The sequence below is a fragment of the Octodon degus genome, unplaced genomic scaffold, assembly GCF_000260255.1.
Source record: "Octodon degus isolate 3935 unplaced genomic scaffold, OctDeg1.0 scaffold00079, whole genome shotgun sequence".
NCBI classification, from domain to species: Eukaryota; Metazoa; Chordata; class Mammalia; order Rodentia; family Octodontidae; genus Octodon; species Octodon degus.
The window spans coordinates 7,677,496-7,698,070 of record NW_004524655.1 but is presented as its reverse complement, the minus strand read 5'-3'; the positions used below and the strand labels follow the sequence as shown (position 1 = coordinate 7,698,070).

The 20,575-nt window shown below is 47.1% G+C and overlaps 1 protein-coding gene across 3 annotated transcripts in view; it reads right to left on the bottom strand.

Annotated features, from left to right (window-relative positions):
• Nucleotides 1-3,237: 3,237 nt before the first annotated feature.
• Nucleotides 3,238-20,575, bottom strand: part of Ssh1 (slingshot protein phosphatase 1) — a 72,169-nt gene continuing 54,831 nt past the window's right edge. For all 3 annotated transcript variants that reach the window (XM_004636275.2, XM_023720928.1, XM_023720929.1), the window contains 5 exons: nucleotides 19,728-19,774; nucleotides 17,987-18,133; nucleotides 16,415-16,615; nucleotides 11,297-11,867; nucleotides 3,238-7,406 (listed from right to left, as the gene is read on the bottom strand). In XM_004636275.2, the coding sequence (XP_004636332.1) occupies nucleotides 6,159-7,406; nucleotides 11,297-11,867; nucleotides 16,415-16,615; nucleotides 17,987-18,133; nucleotides 19,728-19,774 (2,214 nt within the window). In that variant the 3' untranslated portion in view covers nucleotides 3,238-6,158. The remainder of the gene's footprint in view (nucleotides 7,407-11,296; nucleotides 11,868-16,414; nucleotides 16,616-17,986; nucleotides 18,134-19,727; nucleotides 19,775-20,575) is intronic.

Genomic DNA, 20,575 nt, shown 5'->3' with positions numbered 1-20,575 from the left:
ATCCTACTAATCTGCTTTAATTTCATGCTTAATAAGTAATTCCTAGCCCAAAATTGGCTTCACATGTGTATTTGTCCAAGACTGCTCATCTGGTAGTTTGACTATCGTAATGGCTATAAGGCATTAAATTTACATTCTGATTTACACATCAGTGTCCTTCAGTCTAGTTGGGGGAGAGACAAAGTCAAGATGAGCTGAGAGAAGTACTCTTCGGACCTGCAGACAGCAGAACTCAGTGGTTCTGCTCCAGCTCTTCAGTCAGGCAGTCAGTGCCCATCCAGGGATGTGTCCAGCCTCTCTGGCTGTTGGGTTGGGACCACATGACTCAAGGTCTCCTGAGTGAACCTGAGAAGTGATGTGCTATACCAAAGGCAATAAGAGCGAAAAGCAGCTCACCCTGTCTCTCCACCATCCCCAGTTCTAGAGACCGAATCTAGGATCTTTACACTTAGCTACATTTCCACCCTATTTTTGTATTTTTTGAGACAGCCTTCCTAAATCATTCATCCTGGCTCAGCTTCCCAGAGCACTGGAATTGTATCTATACCATCAAGTTTTGTAAGTACCATCACAGTCAGCTAAGGTGGCAGAACTTTTTTTTGGTGGAACTGGGGATTGAACTCAGGCTCTTGCGCTTGCCAGGGAAGCACTTATTCCACGGAGCCATCTCCCTGGCCCAGGTGGCAGAACTTTAAAATGAAGGTAGCCTGGTTTCCTGGGTCACCAAGTGTCCCCAAGCCCTTAAGTTTAGAGCTTGGTCCCTGCTGACAGTATTGTTGGGAGGTGGGACCTCCCAGGAGGAAGTTAGGTCACCAGAGGGGAGGCCTTGAGGGAATCCTGGGACTTCAGCTCTTTCCTGTCTCTTCTTCCCAGCTATCCTGAGCGGAGCAAGTTTTCCTCTGCTATGAGCTTCCATGACATGCTCCTGGTTACAGAAAGAAAAAGTAACTGGGCCAACCTATGACAGACTGAACCTCTGAAGCCACAAGGTGAAAGGATCTTTCTTCTGTTTCGCTGCCCATCACTAACACAAGGGACAGCAGTACTAAAAGCTTCCTGGTGGGACAAGAGCATGAAACGAGGCTGGGCTGTACTCCTGAGGCCTGCGCTTCCTGCTGTTGTGAGCAGACTCGAGCGCCCCCAGTCCTCTTGGTCACAAGGTACAACAGGAGTAGCTGGCCCTCCAGGAGAGCCAAATCCTTTGCTTTGCATCAGCTACCTGGACCAGAAGAGAAGCCACCCAATGTCCAGGTCTTACTGTGGTAGGGGACACTTTTTTGTTGTACAAAATGACCACCCACAAAATCAGGAAGGAAAAGGACTCACCCTTGCAAAAGGTAACATTCTTCGTTTGCCTATTTCTTTGGTCCAACTCACCCAGACTTCTGAGCCTAGAGCTTAGCACATAGTAGGTGCTCAATATTTATCAGATTTGCCTTGGAAAGGGCCAAAGAGTCAGATTCTTCTTGTACAAAGTTACAGTCATTGAGCATTTATAAAGAAAAAGTTTATTTTCATCACAAGAAGCACACAGACTATATACAATACATACCAACAGAAGTAAAAAAAAAAAAGTGCATTATGCATCTTCTACTGCAAATTCACAGTACAAAAAGATACTGCTTTTTAAATATATAATATAAAAATCAAGAAGACAATAATTAAAAAATCATTGACATTGTAACGCAACACATGGGAACCCACCTGCAGCTTCTAAGAAACCAAAGAGTAACTTGTCTGGTGGAGTTCCTAATTGGGGCTGGGGGAGTATCTGTACCTACATTTTGTTGCAAAAGAGCTCAGGACACTGACGGAAAATAGGATAGCCTAGGTGGTAAGTGACGGCCTCTACTGAATAGGAATACAAATCGTGTGATGGTGATGGGGGAGGGAGGGGGGTGTGGTTCAGAGGGCCCGGGGTTACAACACTTCCCAGCTGGATGGCAAACCAAATCGCGTGTTTTCACTGGCTACCGAGGGATGCAGTGTCAGACAATGGCAGCCTGGCCTGCAGGAACAACCAGTGCTATGTACAGAGGCTCCCTGGAGTGCCTGTGGATGCACAGGGTCAAACTGCATGGCAGAATCAACAGAAGTCTGAGGACAAACTCAAGCCCTAAGAACAACTACTGTGGACAAGACAAAGTCCCCAATCACTGAAGATGGATTTTACAGTTTGCATAAATACACAGTATTTGTAAACTATTATTAAGGCACTCAATTGTAAAACAATAATTACAGTGTAGGAATGAGGGGGAGCAGCTATCTTTTCATGCAGCAAGTCCCTGGGTCAGGGCAGCAAAGGCTGGGCGGTCTGGTTCCAAAGACATCAGGTTCATAGAGGGGCTGAAGGACGGAGTTGCAGCCTGACTGTCAAACAGGAACCAGACACTCATGTGTCTTCAGATGGACCTGGGGCCTGCACTGGGCAGCATCCCTCCAGATGGACCTAGGGGATGCCTTTGTAGCTCGAGACACAGCAGGGCAGGTGTGTGGATGAGAGAAATGATCACATGGTATATTTTATTCAAATATATATATATATATATGCATATATATATATATATATATGCATAGTAGACTTGTTCAACTGCGGAGTAGACAATAACAAAGCAAGTGGCTACACACAGGGGCAAATCAATGACCTTCATTTAGCCTTGATAGCAGTAACTTGGAGGGTAGAACCAGAATAAGTGAACTGAGTTTGTGCTGTCCAGATGTCACCAAGTTTCTGATCTACACAGCTCCCTAGCCAAAGGTGAAGTGGTTGCCCTCAGGGTTATGTGTGGGGTGCCCAGCTAACTAGCAGGGCTGAATTCTGACACCCAAGAATTTTCAGCTAACAGAATACAATTCCTTTCTCTTCAAGTACTTTGGGGCAAGTTACCTAATATGACCTTAGTATGCTGCAGTATTTGCTCCTGCAGGGGAGAAAGTCCTGGGGAGTTCACAGCCTTTGGCCCTGAGATAGGATGCAGAAGTATTGTATACAATTGCCCTGAAGGTCTATTCATGCCCAGTCCCATTCTGTAGCATCCTCTGGGCTACGATGTGCTGCAAGGGCTTCAAAACTGACTGGAATGCTTTTGAGCTGGAGTGAGTAGGGCAAGCGGAAAAGAGTGGAGTGTGGACAATGCAGCCCTCTGTGAACCTGGTGAGTAACATGCTACTGAGCAACAGGGTGCGGTGGAGAAGGCCTGCCACCTGCAGTGGGCTGCTCCACAGGCCGAGGACAAGGTGGCAGGGAGGGCACAGAGAAAGAAACCACGTTTTTAGAAAGTTTGTGCAACCAGGGACATTGCTAGAGACCTCTGAAATAATGCTTAAGAAATGGAAATTGGCACTGTCAAGATTCTGGTCAGAGGGCAACCTGGTCTTTCCTCTGTGATCTTATGCTTAATAAAACCTAATAAAATGACCTTCTGTATCAATGCAAGACAAGGATGTAGCAAAGTTCGGTCTAACTTCTGGCATGCCATCTCAATAAAGGCAGGCAGAAGGGTGAAAGCAGCCTACAGAGAGGGGTTGGGCAGATCAGAAAATGTTCCTTTTTCCTTCATCAACAAAGGCATCAATGAGGATGACAGTCGCCAAAATCAATGACTTGTACAGCATCAATCTACATTCTCTGGCTGCCTCTTTTGTGCCACTTACGTTTGAAATTTTCCTAAGGTTACATACAAAGCATGAGCCACATTGTGGCACATCTTAAGGAACAAACTTTTTTTTGATTACCAGTATGACTTTGTGCCAAAGAGCCCCTAGGGTAGCAGGATGCTTTTGCTCTGCTAATCCAGTACTGTGAAATTGCTGTCTGTTTACATGCAGTGAGTCTGAGTCTCCAAGAACAATATCCATCCCTTCCTGTCAGTGTGAACCATCGATGAATCACAAATGCTTCATTGGTTCTGCTGATGGGGACCAATGCCCTGCTCTGCCTGGATGTTGGCTGATGTACTAGCTGTGCTAAAAAAGAATGGGTAGGTTTGCCAAAGACCCACTTATATTCATAATCTTCCTTGCCTTTCTCCTTAACTGGGCAAGAAAAAGTACAGTTTTCAAAATTAAAGTTTAAAAAAATATAGCACCCTTCTACATAGATGTATTAAAAAATCAACAAAAGCCTATCATTACATTTAAAGGATTTCATTGACACAAAAACTGGTCTACATGAAATCTAATTTGGCAAAGCATAATTGAACTTGATAGTTTTTTAAAACTATGCTTTTGTTGGCTGAGGAAGAGTGGGGAAACGCCACAGGATTTCAGGAATAAGTGGATAATCTCCTTGTAAGGTGATTTCAATTGACACTATAGGGAAAACAAATTCCTATAAAATAAAGTAACACGTATTTTTAAAAAACCAGCCAGGGAGAAAAAAAGTTCTTGGAGACAGTGTTTGCCCAAACTCTCTGCATTAGTTGAAACAGGAACCGGCTTTCTTCCCGAAGCCCGTCTGTCTGTTCTCTAGCACTGTTTTGGGGGCCCAGTTCTGGCCCATGGAAGATGGCAACCTCTGCATCTGCTTTCCAAACTCAGGTGGCCCTGGAGTGCTTTCTGGTTTACCGAGCTACCAGGGCTGATCCAGCAGAGGTGGAGCTGGGGCAAGCATCTGCTCCCCACACACTGCACAAGAGAAGTGTATGTGGGGGGAGCTGGCAAAGCCTGGATTTGGGAGAGCAGAGGTTTGGCCTAAGGTATCCACAACATGCAGGAGGCCTTCCAATTTGCCTTCTGCAGGAACACAGGCAGCAAAGGTCTACAAAAGGCCTGTCTGCAAGTATCTAAGGCTCTGCATGAACTCTCTTACATATTATTTTTTTATAATCCTTCAAAAATGTAAAAGCCATTCTTAGACCACAGGGCTATATACCAGTTTGCAGGGCCCTGAACCAAGCCCTTTTGCCTTTCTCCAGAGCTGCTTCTCTTTCTTCAAAATATCTGAGCACTTCACCTTGCTGACAGACATCAGGTGAACTGCTGGACTTAAGCCCCAAGCTGTGAGCCACCCTGAGTTTACCTGGTTCTTCAAGATACTATCGTGAAGCTGAGGCTTGGGCTACAGCATCCTCTACTCCATCCCTGCTGCTGGGAGAGCTGCAGAAATGCGAAGCAGTGCTTTCCCCACAGCAAGGGATGGCTGTAAACCTGTGAAACTTTCAGTCTCACTGCTCAGACAGGCTGCTCAAAGTGGCTCTTGGAGTAGGACCCATGAGAATTTTGCCCTAATATCCCTTTGTCTCCCAAATAACAGTACATGAGACCTGTAAGTCTGAGGGTCAGGGCTTCTGGCAGGACAGTCCAATCCTAGAGTTACTGATCCAGTGTTCCCAACTAAGACAATGTCAGCCAGTCAGCAGGAGACTCGGCTCCACAACACTTTGGTGTGCATCACCAGGAAAGCCATATACTGTCCTCACACACATTCCCCTCGTCTGACCCAGGTGCCAGCCTAGTGCTGATCACCCACTCACAACAGAAACACGACAGAAGACTTGAACTGAATAGGAAACTGCCTCTTAGCGCAGCACAAGTTCAGCAACAGGGCGGGATTTGTCTCCCTGCTGACTTTACCTAGCAATGATCTGCTTGGTGCAGTCAAGCTGAATGAACATCTGAACCCTTTTGGGGTTCTAACTAACAAAACAAACAAACACCTGTTTTGAAAAACTCTGACACAGCATTATTCCTTGGAATGAGCCTTGGTCATTATTGTATTTAAAAACAAAAAGCATAGCAGGAACAGAGGTAGGACTCATGTTGCCATCCCAGAGTTCTTCCAAGAGGGCCAAAATGAAACATGGGCCGTGGCGATAATGTCACCACCATGACTCTTCTGTGTGTTGCGAATGGAGTATTTTGGATGCATGTGCCTATCTGTTTGTGTTTTTAAATACATGATTCTTCTTAAAAACAGAGTGTGTATCTACTGACTGAAATTCCTGGGTCTCCCAGGCCACACACTAGTACCTGTCCTTTCTTCTTGTGCTGTAAAATAATTTTGTTTCTCCTCCTCCTATGGCAAGAGGGAGGAAATCCTGGATGACTTTGGTTATTTAAGACAAATCAAGGTATAAAGGATGGATCCAAATCTACAAGGAAACTCAGGGAGAGACTGTAGGAAAATGTAAGTCCAGTGAAGCAAAGGGGGGGGGGGGTCAGCTTCTGCTCATCCTCAGGAGGCTTTTCAAGTTTTCTGGGGCAGATTTCCCTGATGGTTTGGAGGTTGCAGCAGGGTTCCTTGCGGTGGCCTGGGGTTCCTGCAAGGAAGATTTGCTGCATTGAGCATCCTGGGAGTCGGCGGTAGTGGCTGTGTCAGCCTCGCTAGATAGGTCTTCTGTGGAGAAGTTTAGGCTTCCCAGCTTGGCAAGAGAGTGAGAGCGCTTGAGTGGGGATGAGACAGTGAGGCCTGCCAGCCGGAGCCGGGTCTCAATCTCCTGGGTTCGCTGCTTCACCAGCCCTGGCTTCCCCCGGACACTGTGGATGCTGTCGCTACTAGAGCTCCGTGTCAGGTTGGAGCTCATGGAGGAGGAGGTGGGGGTGTAGCAGATGGTCTTCAGGAAGTCTTTGGAGAAGTTACTGGTATGGTCCAGGCGGGACAGGAACGGAGGGGGGCTCTTCAGCAAGGCTCCTTCCAAAGGCAGGGGGGTGGCCTCTGATTTGTCATCACCCCCTGCCTGGCCAGGCAGAGCCAGGGGCTGTGGCTCCTGGAGTGCAGCCAACTCCTGGCTCTCCTCGGGGATGCTATCTTCCAGCCTACTGGCGGCACCATCCCTGGTGGCAGATACTGTGTCCATGGGCAGGCTCTTCAGCTTCTCTAGCTCTTTGGTGTGCTTGCGGACCAGACCTGCCTTCTGTAGCTGAATGATGGACTCCTGGTGCTGCATCAGGTAGCTGTTGGTTGTTGGTTTCTCAGACTCATTACTGAACAGAAGCCGCAGGTCCTTAGCTGGCTTCAACTCCTTCTTGGGTAATGAGTCTTCCTTTACTTCCATGCTGGGAGAGTTCTTGTCACAATGAGAATTCTTCAACAGGAAGGACTTAGGTAGGACTTTTGGGGTCTCTCTGGACAGTTCTGGGAGGGTAGGTGGTACCTCAGGGATAGCCCCAGCCACACTGCCACTGTTCTCTGGTCTCCTTGAAGCTGCTGCTGGTGGCAGTGGGGGACAGTCAACTGCACCACAGACTGGCTTCTCCAGAGTTCGGGACCTGCTAGACACGTGGGCCACAGAGGAAGATGTGATGTGGGGCAGGAAGGCGGGCTGTGTACAGATGGCAGGAGCACTAGGGTCCTCACTTTGCTCCCTGAAGGCCTCAGGAGCCCTGCCAGCTGCAGGGTACATGCAATCGGCACAGGACTTGTAGGAAGGCTTGACTTTGGTGAGGATCCCAAACATGGCATCATGCTGGAAGGGGACAAGAACACAGGGAGACAATATAATCATGAGCCAAGGATGAAAATGATGGGGGCGGGGGAGCCAAGGAATGAGCAGGGTGTGGAACTGGGTATAAGTGCTTTCCTATGCTGAAAAAATGAGCTGCCAGAACTCACCTAAACAATACAGGGTGGTTAGAGGCCTGAGAAATACTGCACCAGATTTCCCAGAAGCCAAGTCCTGGGAACCTCTGCTTACAAGGCCAGAATGGTCAGGGCAGGGGTCCCAGGACCACCCTTGTCAACGTACCTCTGCTACCTGTGCTGGGTGACCCTGTTCTAGGCTGTGGTCTCATCGGGAAAGCAAGGTCACCCCTAGAGGTCACAGCACAAGGAGAAGGAAATGAGCATATTCCTGTCACAGAAGCACAGAAATAGGGCCTTGCTCTGGAGTACCCACAGCTGGGAACTGAGCCCCTCCTGTCCAGCACGAATACAGCATGGCTCCTGAGCCATCACCCAGCTGTTGTCTCCACAAAAGAGGTGACAAAGGACAAAACGGTTTTCTGGAAGGGTCCAACAGGGGCCTAAACACAGGTGCCTAGAGGCCTGGACCAGAGGGTCAGAAGTGCTTACACTGGTAGAAATGCCTCCCTTGCTTCCTGAGGAAATCCCCGCCTTCTGATCACCAGGACTCTGAGTGGATGAGACATGTGTCTCTACACCCCTGGCCTTCTGTGAGGCAGGGCAGCCATCAGGCCTTGCCAGGCAACTGACAGATGGAGTATGACGGAAGTGAGGCTATCAAGGGTAGGCAAGGGGAGATAACTGCACACTGTCCGTTGTGTGACCGTAGAATGATGCCTTTAGCCCCCAGTGGAGCCTGAGTAGCACCCCCTTCCCTGAGCACAGGGATTAATATCACCCTGTGTTGGTGACTACAGGGGAGGCGGTGGGTGGGTGGCAGGTTTAGGTGGGTGTATAGTGGTTCAAGAGGAGTCTTCCAGTAGATCTTCTCTCAGTCAGGAACACTGGCACCAGCTTCTGGGTTCTGCAGTCAGAGTTTAGTCTTGTCTAATCATGGGAATGCTAAGAATTCTTCTTTTTTTTTTGTGGAACCAGGGATTGAACTGAGGCCCTTGCACTTGCCAGGGAAGCACTTATTCCACTGAGCCATCTCCTCAGCCCCAAGAATTCTTGATGTAGAAATTTTTCTGAAGTTTTAACCAAAGTCCTTCATGTTTCCTTCTAAAACCCAAGTTAAAGAAATCTAGCACAGTGAGACTCTGAGAGCACAATTCAGAAAATCAAGGAGTGGCGTCGCCTGAAGCAGGCTCTCCATCTGAGGACAAGACACCACCCAACCTCCAGGGGATACCTAGTGCCCCCTGGTGGAAGCAGGGCAGAAAGCTACGTAAGAAGTGCCCACAGTCTCAGCACTTCTGGGAGGCTGAGAAAAGGTAATGGAAAGTTCAACATCAGCCTGTGCAACTTAACAACTTAGTGAGAACATGTCTCAAAATAAAAAATAGAGGGCTGGGGATGTAGAACAGTGCAGAGGCCTTGGGTTCAAACCACTTGTACAGAAAAGCAACAGCAAAACACAATGAACAACAACAAAAGAGCTAGAACTGTGATCTCAGTGAGGCTCAGGCAGGAAGATCACCTTGAGGTCAAGGCCAGCCAACACTGTAGAGGGAGACCCTGACTCAAAAAACAACAAACAACTTCCAATAACTATCAAAACAAAACTAAAAGGGCTAGAGATGCAGTTCAGCATGAAGGCTCTGGGTTCGGTCCCCCGGACCAGGAGATGAGCGTGCTGGTGAAGAGGGCTATGTGTGCACTTGAATCTCTACGGAAGGGAGCTCTGTGGAGGGATGTCCATCTTTGAAACAGGCAAGTGCTGCCCATGTGGAGGGAGAAGAGCACACAGACACTGAAGTGAGTGTGAAGGGCCCACGCAAAATGGGGTGGAGTAGGGCAGGAGGAGCACAGGGATCGCATCCCCATGCTCCCGAGCAGCGCATTCCGCTCCTCGCTCTGACTGTGTCCCAGTCATCTCAGGCTCATGGTCTGTGTTCTCACCTCATCAGTCTCAAAGCCTTCCAGGCTGCCCAGTGCCTCAGAAAAGGCACACAGCCCTGCCAGCACACGTCGAGAACTCACATTCTAGCCACCTCTCCAATGGCACCTTTCAAGCCTGCCCCTCCATCGTGTGGTGCCCAGCTCCCATTGCTCCCATGCCAAGGTCTCTCTGTCCTCAGGGGCCCGGAACCTGCTGCCCTCAGCCCACAACACTCTCCTCAGCCCTTTTCGCTGCTGCTTCTTTGTCCTGCCCTCACCAGCTCCTGTCACAGGTTAATGCACAGAAGGCTCACCACCTTTGTCCTCTTCATTATAGCCTCCTGTATTTGCCCTCATCGCCTCCCAAAACTGCATGTGGGGGGGGGGCGGACACACAATGACACCCCCAGCAAGTCTGGCACACTATGGTTCTGAAATGGAAGTCTTTAGGTCTTCATCTCCTGATGAGGTAATGCAATTAGTCTAATTCTAGAGGGAAAAGCCCACCTGAGACCTAGCTTCCCCCGCTGTCCAAGCCCCTCACCTGGTCACCATCCAGTGACTCACTCATGCAGCTTTGCACTAACCAACCTGCATCACTGTCCTCTTGAAGCAGGTTGTTTTTTTTTTTTCCTTTCTCTTTTAACATATTTGGCACAGGGTCTGACTATGCAGCTTGGGCTCATAGTGATCCTCCTGTCTCAACCTCACCAGTGCTGGGATTACAGGCATGCACTACCATGCCCAGTCTCAGGCTCAGTACACCTGGGGGCAGGACTGGTGCGACATGTGGTGCTGGGTTTTGAACCTTGATCCCTGCACTTGCTTAAGCAGGTGCTTAGTCTGCTATCTTACCGGCCCTTCTCTTGAAGCAGTTTACATCACTGTCTTAAGTAATATAAGCTCTCTGAGGGAAGTGTCAAGTAGTGGGGAAACCCGTAATGCCATCTGGTGTGGAAGAAATACATCCCATGACTTGTGGTCGGTGAATGAGCTTCCCAGTTTTGCTTGCACTGTAACTCCATGGACGCTACAGGCGGTTCCACTCGAGCGTCCTGCCAGTGTCCCCTGCGCTCTCACTTGAACAACTCAGTTGGCCTGTGTGGTGGGCAGAAGAGGCCAAGACGACAAGAAGTCCCTAACCCCGGGCCATGGGGAGCAGCAAGGGCTGAGGCCAGGCTGCCCAGCACACAACCAGCCCCTGCTCCCAGGCCACTTCCTGTTGGTGACACTGGGAGATGGGGCAGCAATGAGATTTTTCTGAATAAGCACAAGGCTGACCTTAAACTTGCTGCACACTGTTCACCAAGTATAGCAGTTACAGAGATGACTAGAAGTTGGAAGACTAGATACTTGGTAAGACTGAAAAGAGCAACTTTTTTTTTTGGAGACAGGGTCTATGTAGTGGAGGCTGGCTTGGAACTTGATTATGTAGCCCGTGCTGTCCCTGAACTCATGGCAATCTACCTGCCTCCATCAAATGCTGGGACTATAGGTGTGCACCACCATACCTGGCTACTGCTTCTTTTTAAAGGGTGGTCATGGTACTGTGTCCATATTAGAGTACCTGGGAACACAATGCTGCCTCTGAGATTTGTTGGAAAGTTGTCTCAGGTGAGAAGTGGGTGGGGTAAGCTGAAACATACTGATGCAGGCTGAAGTCAGGAGTTACATGTTTTACCCATTAAGGAAAAATAAAGGGAGTTGGAAGTATTACATCAGAAAGGAGTGAGAGTGTGGGTGGAGACAGCACAAAGGGTTTGGTTTACTCTCTACAGACCTGCCCAGCCCATGCAGCCCCTCTGCAGGAAGGCCTGGGGGGCTGGAGAGGTGATGACATGGAGCCAGACCTACCTCAAAGTCATCTGGGCAGCTTCTCTTGCTGTTGTTGTTGTTGAGGTTCTCCTGGTTGAGTGGGCTTCTGTCAGGCTGGCTTGGGGATCGTGCCAGCCTCCCTGATCTTGGGCCCTCTTCTCTGTCCATCTCCTCCACCTGGGGGGAGGAGCTGCTGTGGGCTCTGGGGCTCCCAAACTCGAGTCTCTTCTTTACATCCTTCTCACAGAGTGCAGTACCTTCCTGGGCTCGCCTGGCTGGCCTGAGTACCTCTGCTGGCTGGGTCACATCCTCCACCAGAGCATCCCTCTCCAGGTCCTCCAGGTGGACCAGGCTGCCAGTGTCATAGTCAGAAGAAGAGAGGAGGGGGTCTGAGAGTCTCCGGAAGCAGCAAGGGAGAGTGGACCCTCCTGGGGTAGGGCTTCCTGGGAGTCCAGGTTGGGCAGTATCATCTAAGCCAGGCAGCCTGCTGTCTGCTGGGGTGCTGTCCAGGGTCTCTGGCAAGAAGCCACTGGGCTCCGCAGTATCCTCCACAGGTGGCTGGAGGTTGCTTTCCGTTTGCTGGCGCCAGAGTTTGTTGTGCCGCTGTTTACTGTGGGGACAAAGACAGAGGAAGTGAGCAAAGAAGGACAGCAGCAGAGGGTCCCAGCAAGAGGCTGGGGTAGGGAAGAGCAAGCAAGGGACAGCTCAGACAGGCAGGAGCCAGGGCAGGCTCTGGGACTCTCAGTTCACTTGTTTGCAAGCACACGTGGATGAGAGGAAATGCAATACTAGGGCCCTAAGTCAAGGCTTGCATAAGAAACTGTATGTGGGGGGAAAAAATCTTATGTGACTTTTTTTTCCAGTACTAGGGGCTGAACTCATTAGTTTCACAGTAGGCTACATCCCCAGCCCTTTCTTTACCTATTTTTTAAAATTTTAAGACAGAGTCTTGCTGTTTTGCTTCCGCTGGGTTCAAACTTGCAAGCGCTTATTCTACTGAGCCATCTCCCTGGGCCTGGGTTCAAACTTGTGGTCCTCTTGTCTCAGCCTCCTAGAGTGTAAGGATTACCATGTATACCGACCACCATGCACAGCTAGGAAAGCCTTATGGGACTTCTTTTAATCATGTGGTGACAACACTGTAGATATGCACGAAGCCTTGATTTGTCATCTGAATCTCAATATGGCCCCATCACACTGTGTGAACTTCGTTACATTACTGATGCGCCTCCCTCGGTTTTTCCATGTGCCATCTTACACTAGTGACCCTCTCCTGCCTATCCCACAGGGAAATTAGGAGGACCAAAGCAGAAAGCGTGCTAGGCATGGTGGCGCACACCTATAATCCCAGCACTTGGGAGGCTGAAGCAGGGGGATTACCATGGGTTTGAGGCCTACCTTTGCTACATGTTGAGTTCAAAGCTAAAACTACACAGTGGGACCCTGTCTTACACATACACACAAAGCAGAGTATGTGGAAAGGTCTATATATATTAGTATAATTCTGTAAGCATGTAACACATATGAGTATTTTTGGGAAAGCTCCCCAAAGTATGTGTGTGTGTGTGTATTTTTTTTTTTTTGCAGAACCGGGGACTGAACTTAGGCCCTTGTGCTGGCAAGCACTTATTCTACTGAGCTATCGCCCCAGCCCCTAAATATTTCTTTAGATGTAAGAGGCAACAGATCAGCTTTAAATTCTTTTTCTTTCTTTCTTTCTTTATTTCTTTCTTTCTTTCTTTCTTTCTTTCTTTTTTTTTTTTCAGTTTTGAGGCATGAACTTAGGACTTCATCCATGGTAGGTAGTGGCTCTATTGCTGAATTATACCCAGTCCCTTTACTATTCTTTTTTTTTTTTTTTTAAATTTTTTTTATTTATATTTATTTATGTGTGTGTGGCCAGCTCAGCCCACCAGGGGGCAGGGCTGGCTGGCATGTGGTGCTGGGGGATTGAACCGCAGTCCCTGTACTTTGCTAAGCTTGTTCTAAGCAGGTGCTTTAGACCTCTGAGCCATCTCACCAGCCCCCCCCCTTTACTATTCTTTATTTAGTTCCTGTCTGTATTTGGTATGGGATCTTACTATGCAGATCGGACTTGTACCGATCCTCCTGTTTTCAGCCTACCCAGTGCTAGGATTACAGATGTGTGCCACAGGTGGCTGGCTCAGCAAACCCAGGGGTAGGGCCAGCACAGCACAAGGTGCCAGGGATCAAAGTCCAAAGTAGGCACTTAGTTTGCTGAGCTATCTTGCCGACCCTATACTATTATTTTCAACATAGAGGATTGAACCCAGGGTCTTCTCACTAAGCTATATCCCCAGCCCTTTTTAAAATCTGTCCAGGATGGATTCCAACTTATGATCCTCCTGTATCAGCCTCCCAGGAGAATTTTTTTTTTGTGGTACTCAGGACCTTGCGCTTACCAAGCAAACACTTATTCTACTGAGCTATCTTCCCAGCCTCCCCCCCTCAGGGAAGTACAGATGTGTTCTAGCACACCTACCTTTATAATATATTTTTAAAATATAAGAAAAATTAAAGACAGGAAAATGGGAGAAGAGGCAGAGAAGAGAGAAAAAAAAAAAAGAATGTTAAGCATGAAGTAAGGTAACTAAAGCTACACCCTGAACATCAGAGTAAGAGTAACTGGTAGAAGTGAGGGTAGATGTGAGGCTTAAGACAAGGGAAGTGTACAAGCAGTGTTAATTAGGGATGTGTTACTCTTTCTTGGTGCAAAGGAACTCATAATCATTTACTACGTGCTCCATGTGACAATTCTCCATATTGGGCTGTGACAATGCTGTGCTGCTATGAACCTGGCCCTGAGAACTCTGGTTAGACTGAGGGCAGCAAGTGCCTGACAGGCTAAAGGAGAGAGCAGGATGCATGCTGGCCCCCTCTTCCAGTCCTGCCTGGGATCTGTCCAGTCACTCTCTGAGTGACAGTGAAGGAGTCCAGAGATATCCAGGGCTGTTCTCTGGACCCTTTCAATGCTGCCAGGGCATTCTTGCTTTCCCAAACTTGGCCAAGAAACTGGAGGACTTAGCTTCTGGCTTTCCTCCAACTTGTGTTAGAAATTTCCAAAGTAGGCCTCCCTTCCCTACAGGCTGAATGGAGGGCAAGAGGGAGGTAGGAGAGAGCATGCTGAGCTATAGGCTTCTCAGAGCATCTGCAGTACTGTGTTGCAGTGGGGACCTGTGTGGCATCAGCAAGGGAGCCCCACCAGTGGGCCCTGAGTGGGATAACCTTGGGGTTGCCCTCCTGGAGTGCCCCCCGCTAACAGGGCTGACATGCCTGCTGTGCAGTATGGGAAATGTGAACCTCTCCGCCTTAATTCTCTATTCACCTTTTAAAAAGAGGAGCGCTGGACTTTGCAGACCTTTTCGGGGTGGGAGTTATGTGATCCTAGCTGTATTTACTGACTACTTACTAGGGCCTAGGCGGCAAAGAATCTATGAAGGTAAATTGTCTGTTCTTATGCAAATCTCAAAACAGCCCTATTTGTTGGGTGTTGATTTATTTTTTCATTGTGGTTAAATGCACATATTATTCTTGCTATCTTGATCACTTTTAAGTATACACATCTCAGCAACATTAAATACATACAAAATGCGGTGCAACTATTGTGGAAATGTGGCTCCATAACTTTCCCCCAGTAACAGGGATTGAATCTAGGATTTTAGCACTGAGTTACACACTCTATCCTTTTTATTTTGAGACAGTCTTTTTTATGTATTTAGTAGAGGGCCTACAGGGTCTCGCTACACAGATCGGATTCATAGTGATCCTCCTGTTTTCAGCCTCCCAAGCACTGAGATTACAGGTGTGTGCCATCACAGCACACCAGGGATCGAACTCCAGTCCCCGTTCTATCTTAGTCTACTGAGCTATCTGGCCAGCCCTTTGAGACAGTCTTATCATCTCACTAAGTTGTCCAGGATGGACTTCTCCTGCCTCTGCCTCCCAGGGTGCTAGGATTACACGTATGCACTATGATACCTAGCTCTGCAATTAATTTTGCAAAACTAAAAAACTGTGTACCGGGGAGCCAGGGAGATGGCTCAGTGGAATAAGTGCTTCCCTGGCAAGCACAAGGGTCTGAGTTCAATCCCCGGTTCCACCACAAAAAAACCAAAACAAAACAAAAAACCTGTGTACCCATCGAACACTAACTCTCCCTTCCAGCTCCTGGCAATCATAGTTTCTTTCTCTCTGAATCTACTATATCTATAAATGAAGTTCCACAGTATTTATTTTGTTAATAGATAATTTTACTGAGCACTTTTGTTTCCAGCAGAACTTCTTTTGTTTTTTTTTAAAGGAGACAGGGGTCTCACTTTTTACCATGTAAGACAAGAAAAAGGAGGGCTTGTCCCTGTTACCCAGGATGGCCTGCAGCTTCTGGGTTCAAAGAACACTGTCTCAGTCTTCGCAGAGTGGGGACTACAGGCACGTGTCATCATGCTCAGCTAAAATTTCCTTTCTTTTTAAGGCAGAAAAACATTCTGATGTATGTGTGTATGTATGTATGTGTCACAATTGATCGGGGTATACAAATGCATCACATAAAGGATGTCTCAACTCTTTCAGACATAAACTGAAGTGGAAATGCTGGCCACTCTACTTTCCTGAGGGATTACCATTCTGTCTTCCATAGGGCTTGTAGCATCTGACCCTTGGGTGGGAGTGAATTCTTTACTTGGAAGAGGGAACTACAGCTCAGGTGCTTTCCCAGCTTCTCTATGGTGAATCTGCCTGATGGCCTCTGCTATTCCTTGGCCTGCCCCACCACGAAGCCTGTGGTCCAGGCTTGGCACAGAGCAGGTGCTCAGGAAATGGGATCTGCACATATCCACACCACACACCAGGTCAGGCCTTGGATAAAGAGTTAGGCACTTTTTCCTCTGGTAGCAAAACAAGCTTTATGTGTGTGCCAACAGAATCAAAACGGATCCCTCCTGGAAACCACTCATCAAAACCCAAACAATGGTTATTTTTCTCAAACCAGCTCCCCCCACAAAGAAAGGCTTTTAGCTGCAGAAGCTGCTGCCAGGGCCAACAGGAACAGGCTGGAATGTTACAGGCGCCTGGCAGGCTTGGCCACAGGACTCCTCCAGAGCTGAGTCTGCCAACCTGCCTCTCCAGGCAGGCACCCACCTTGCATCCAAGATGCCTTCATACTCAGACAGCTGCCTCATAAAGCCTGCATTGGGTCGTGTGATGCTACGCTTCTGCTTCACATAGTTATATGCTTTTTCCAGGGGCCAGCCAAATTCCTTCATCGCATAAGCTATGACTGTGGACGCAGATCGGCTGACACCCATCTTGCAATGGACCAGGCACTTGGAATGATTCCTCCTGCAGGGTGGGAGTAGTTTAAGGGGGAAAAGGATTACTAATCTTTAGTAACTTCAGTGTTCAAGCTTTACCAACTGATACTTTTTTAAGCCCCAGAGTTATCTCCTGGCTGAAATCCTCCTGTGTCTTAATGTTTATGAAGCAGATTCCATGCATCCTCTAAAGGAAATAACTTGGCTGTGAAATCAATTGGCAAACAATGGGAAATCAAGATAAATCTTCCCTGGCCTAACCCAGCTTTCCAGGCTGACTTCAAAAGGCTTGGGGCTGTTTTCAGGGACAAAGTTGGAATCTTCTCAGTCACTAAAGAGGCTGGGTCACCTGCAACCCTTTCTTGGGTAGCAACTGGGTAACTAAAGAGATTTCTGCAACAAGCTGCTCAGCTGCTATAGCAGATGGAGACACTGAATAAGGTACAGTAGAAAACAGGGTCCGTGAAGCAAAACTACACAGCCCTAGGAACACCGAGTTGCTCTTGTGGAGCAGGGCTCAGGATCAAGAGTCAGAATGGCAGCAGCGCTGTCTCAGCCACAACAAAAAGTGTGTGTGTGGTGGTGGTGGTGGGGATGGGCTGATTTGCTACCTTAGAGGAGGTAGTACTGGCCAGGTGCCATGACTTCAGAAACAGTGCACAGAAGGGAACCCTAAGCTGCATCCAGCAAACTGTATTGGTCTGGAAGGCTGTCCCACCAGGTAAAAGCAGGGACCAGGCTCCTATACTTGAGGTTTTAATTTTCTCCCCAAATTGCTGCACCCCACCCCAAATCTCCATCAGGGAGCCCTGAATAAATCCCCTAGGAAAGCCAGAGGCCAAGAAGAGATTTTGGTAAGAATATATCATGTGGCTTTGACCTAGAGGTGTACAAAGGAAGAGGGTGCTTCTCTTGGTAGCATTTAAAGGGTTATCTCTTGGTCTACAGGATTTCAATAAGATAGTTGATCTACAGGAGACAAAGGATGATTGAGACCACTGACGGGCTCAGTGATAGTGGGCTGACCCCCACTGGTGCTCTGTCCTGATTTAGGTGCACAGGAGCAGGAATGCTGTGCTAAGAGAAAGCTCCTCTTTGGGGTCTCCCTTGGCCCTACAACTCCCCACAGAGAAAGTTCCTCAGTGTCTCTTGGTATTAGATCCTTGCCTGCAAACAGAGCTGATGACAAAATCTGGGCTCAATGTCACATTGAAGGTAGGTGGGAGAGAATGAGCTCTCAGGTCACAGATAACCAACATCTGTTCTCCTGTGGGGCCCGGGATCCCCAGACCTCAGAGACTCTTGGAAGCCAACTTCTATGTTGGGGTACTGCCTCTCATTCTGCCCAGCCAGGCTGCTGGTCAGTGTCTTTGCTGGATCAGCTTCCTTGCCCACTTACTTTGCTTTGTTTATGAAATGATATGCTTCGTTCCAGTGGGCAAGAAGATCTGTGGTCTCTTCATCATAAACTCGGATGTTGTGATATGCAAACAAGCCAGGAAAGAAATTGTCTATTTCTCTGGTGACATTTAAAATGTAGTCAACCCTGCAATGAAAAAGAAAAAAAAAAATGCAGACTCAAAATGAAGAACTAGAAGTTAAAAGTAACAAAATCTGACAGAAAAAAATAATGTACATGAATAGAATACATTTCTAGTGGGATTTTCTTTTCCTTTAATAGTTTTTAATTTCCTTCACATGAGAGTATATTCTATTTATACCAAAAAACCCTCTTACTTAAAAAATATTATTTAAAAAAAGAGAATTTAGTTATAAGCATTTCTAAGGAAATAAAGATGTTACATAAATATATTTCTAAATTCTTAAACTTTCAAATTTACAACCACTAATAGTATAGAGAATTAGCCACGCATGTGGCACAAGTCTGTAATCCCAGCTCATGGAAGGCTGACACACGAAGAGCTCAAGTTCAAGGCTAGCCTGGGGCAATTTAGTGAATTCCTGTCTAAAAAAAAAAAAAAAAAAAAAAAAGCTGTGGATATAGCTCAGCACTTTCTAGGTCAAGTTGCTAGTATTGCAAAAGAGAAAAAACAAAAGAGTACACAGAGGTTTAACAACAAAGAAATCTGTACTCACACAGGTAAAATCAGAATATACCCATTATCACTTATTCTTGGGAACTGCCCCTTTTTTTTTTTTTTTGAGAACAAAGGCAAGATATAAATAAATATTTGAACGAGCCTGCTAATTCAGGTTCTGTAGTTCAGTATACTTAAACAGTATTTTTTTACTTGTGGAAGACCAAAATAACTTTAGGAATTAGAAAATATCTCACAGTTACAAGAGTGAATATAAGTGAATACTTATAAAATATTTTTTAAAAATACCTTTAAAAATCACCTACTAAAAAGAATAAAAATAAAAACCACCTGCTTCCTCCCAACAAAAGGAAGCGCAGCGCCTCACCCCACATCTGAATACTCTGTTGACCACTTCTTAACCAGTAGTTCCAAAGATATATTTTAAGATTTGCTTAGTCTTGGTTTTCAAATGTAGTAATTCAAGAATGCCATCATGTCAGACCCACAGAATAGAGATTTTTGTGGCTATGTTGTTTAAAAAAAAACAAAAAACAAAAAAACAGTCTAGACACTTCTTGAAAGTCTAGGTTTAAACATCTTTTACTTCTGCTGCTGAGCATTTCTCAGAAACAGGCATATGTTCCTGGCTAACCTTATTTAGTTGCAAGATTCCCACCAGGTCCAGATACAAGCTCAGAAAGGACCAGGAACGGTTCAGTTTTCAGGGTTGCTGACTGGCCAAATGGCCAACAGAGATGTGCATCCGTGCTGGGATTCTCAATGACTTTGCAGGGCAGTGAGGTGGTGGGAGGGAGCTCGGAGCCTCGTCACATCCAGACCATCTTATACCATGTGAGTATGATTCAGAAAGCTTCTCCCTGCCACACACAATCACATGACTCCACCAAAATCTAAAACCCATGGATTCAGAATGTGGCATTTTAAAGCACATCTGTATAAATATGCAAATCAGCCCCTCTGGCCACTTTAGAGCATGGGCAGAGGCAGGCAGCCCAAGGTCTCAGCCTCCATGGCTGGTGGAGCAAAGGCTCCTGAGCTGCCCAGAAGACCAGGGAAAGACAAGGGGTGCAGACTCACCCTGAGCCCTGCAGCTCCTCCAGATTGGATGCATTCCATTCAGAACCCTGGGGGACAGATCACACAAATCCCCGTAAGTGTCACAGTTAGCCTCAGAGCTGCTTATGGGAGACACAGGTTACCCTAGCCTCCATGGTGGGGCTTCCTTTCATAGCCTGGCCTCAGTGAGAACCCGAGGTGCAGGCACCCATGCAGGTACCCAATGGTCTGCGGGAAACGCAAGTCCAGGGGAAACCTACTTCCTTCTCATTACTTCCTTTCCTCAGTTGGTGATCACCAGAGGCAATGACTGGTAACTTCTGTCCCACTAATCACAATGGTAATTATTCTACCTTTTCTGGGAAACATTCTGGAAATATTTTAAACAGTTCCCACCCTATGACCCAGTAATTCCACTTATAAAATGCTATTCCATGGAAATAACAGAATTCACACAATAATTTAGGCATGTGGATGTTCATGATTATTTGTAATAAAATAGTGGAAACAACCCAAAGGTCCAACAGAAAGAAATCAGTAAAATAAATGAGGACGAATCCTTATGACAGACAGAGCCACTAAATAAATCAGCCTTTTGCAGACTATTTAGCAGCACACAGGGAAATACCACATAAGGAAAAAGAAAAAAGAAAAAACAACAACAGGGTACGAAAGTACACAAAGAATATAATTATTGGGCTGGAGAGATAGCTCAGTGGTTTAAGCACCTGCCTGGCAAGCACAAGGTTCTGAGTTCAATCCCCGGCACACACACACACACACACACACATACACACACACACACACACAAAGGAATATAATTTTTTATTTCCTGTTCTTTATTTCTTCTTCTCAGTTCTATGAATTGA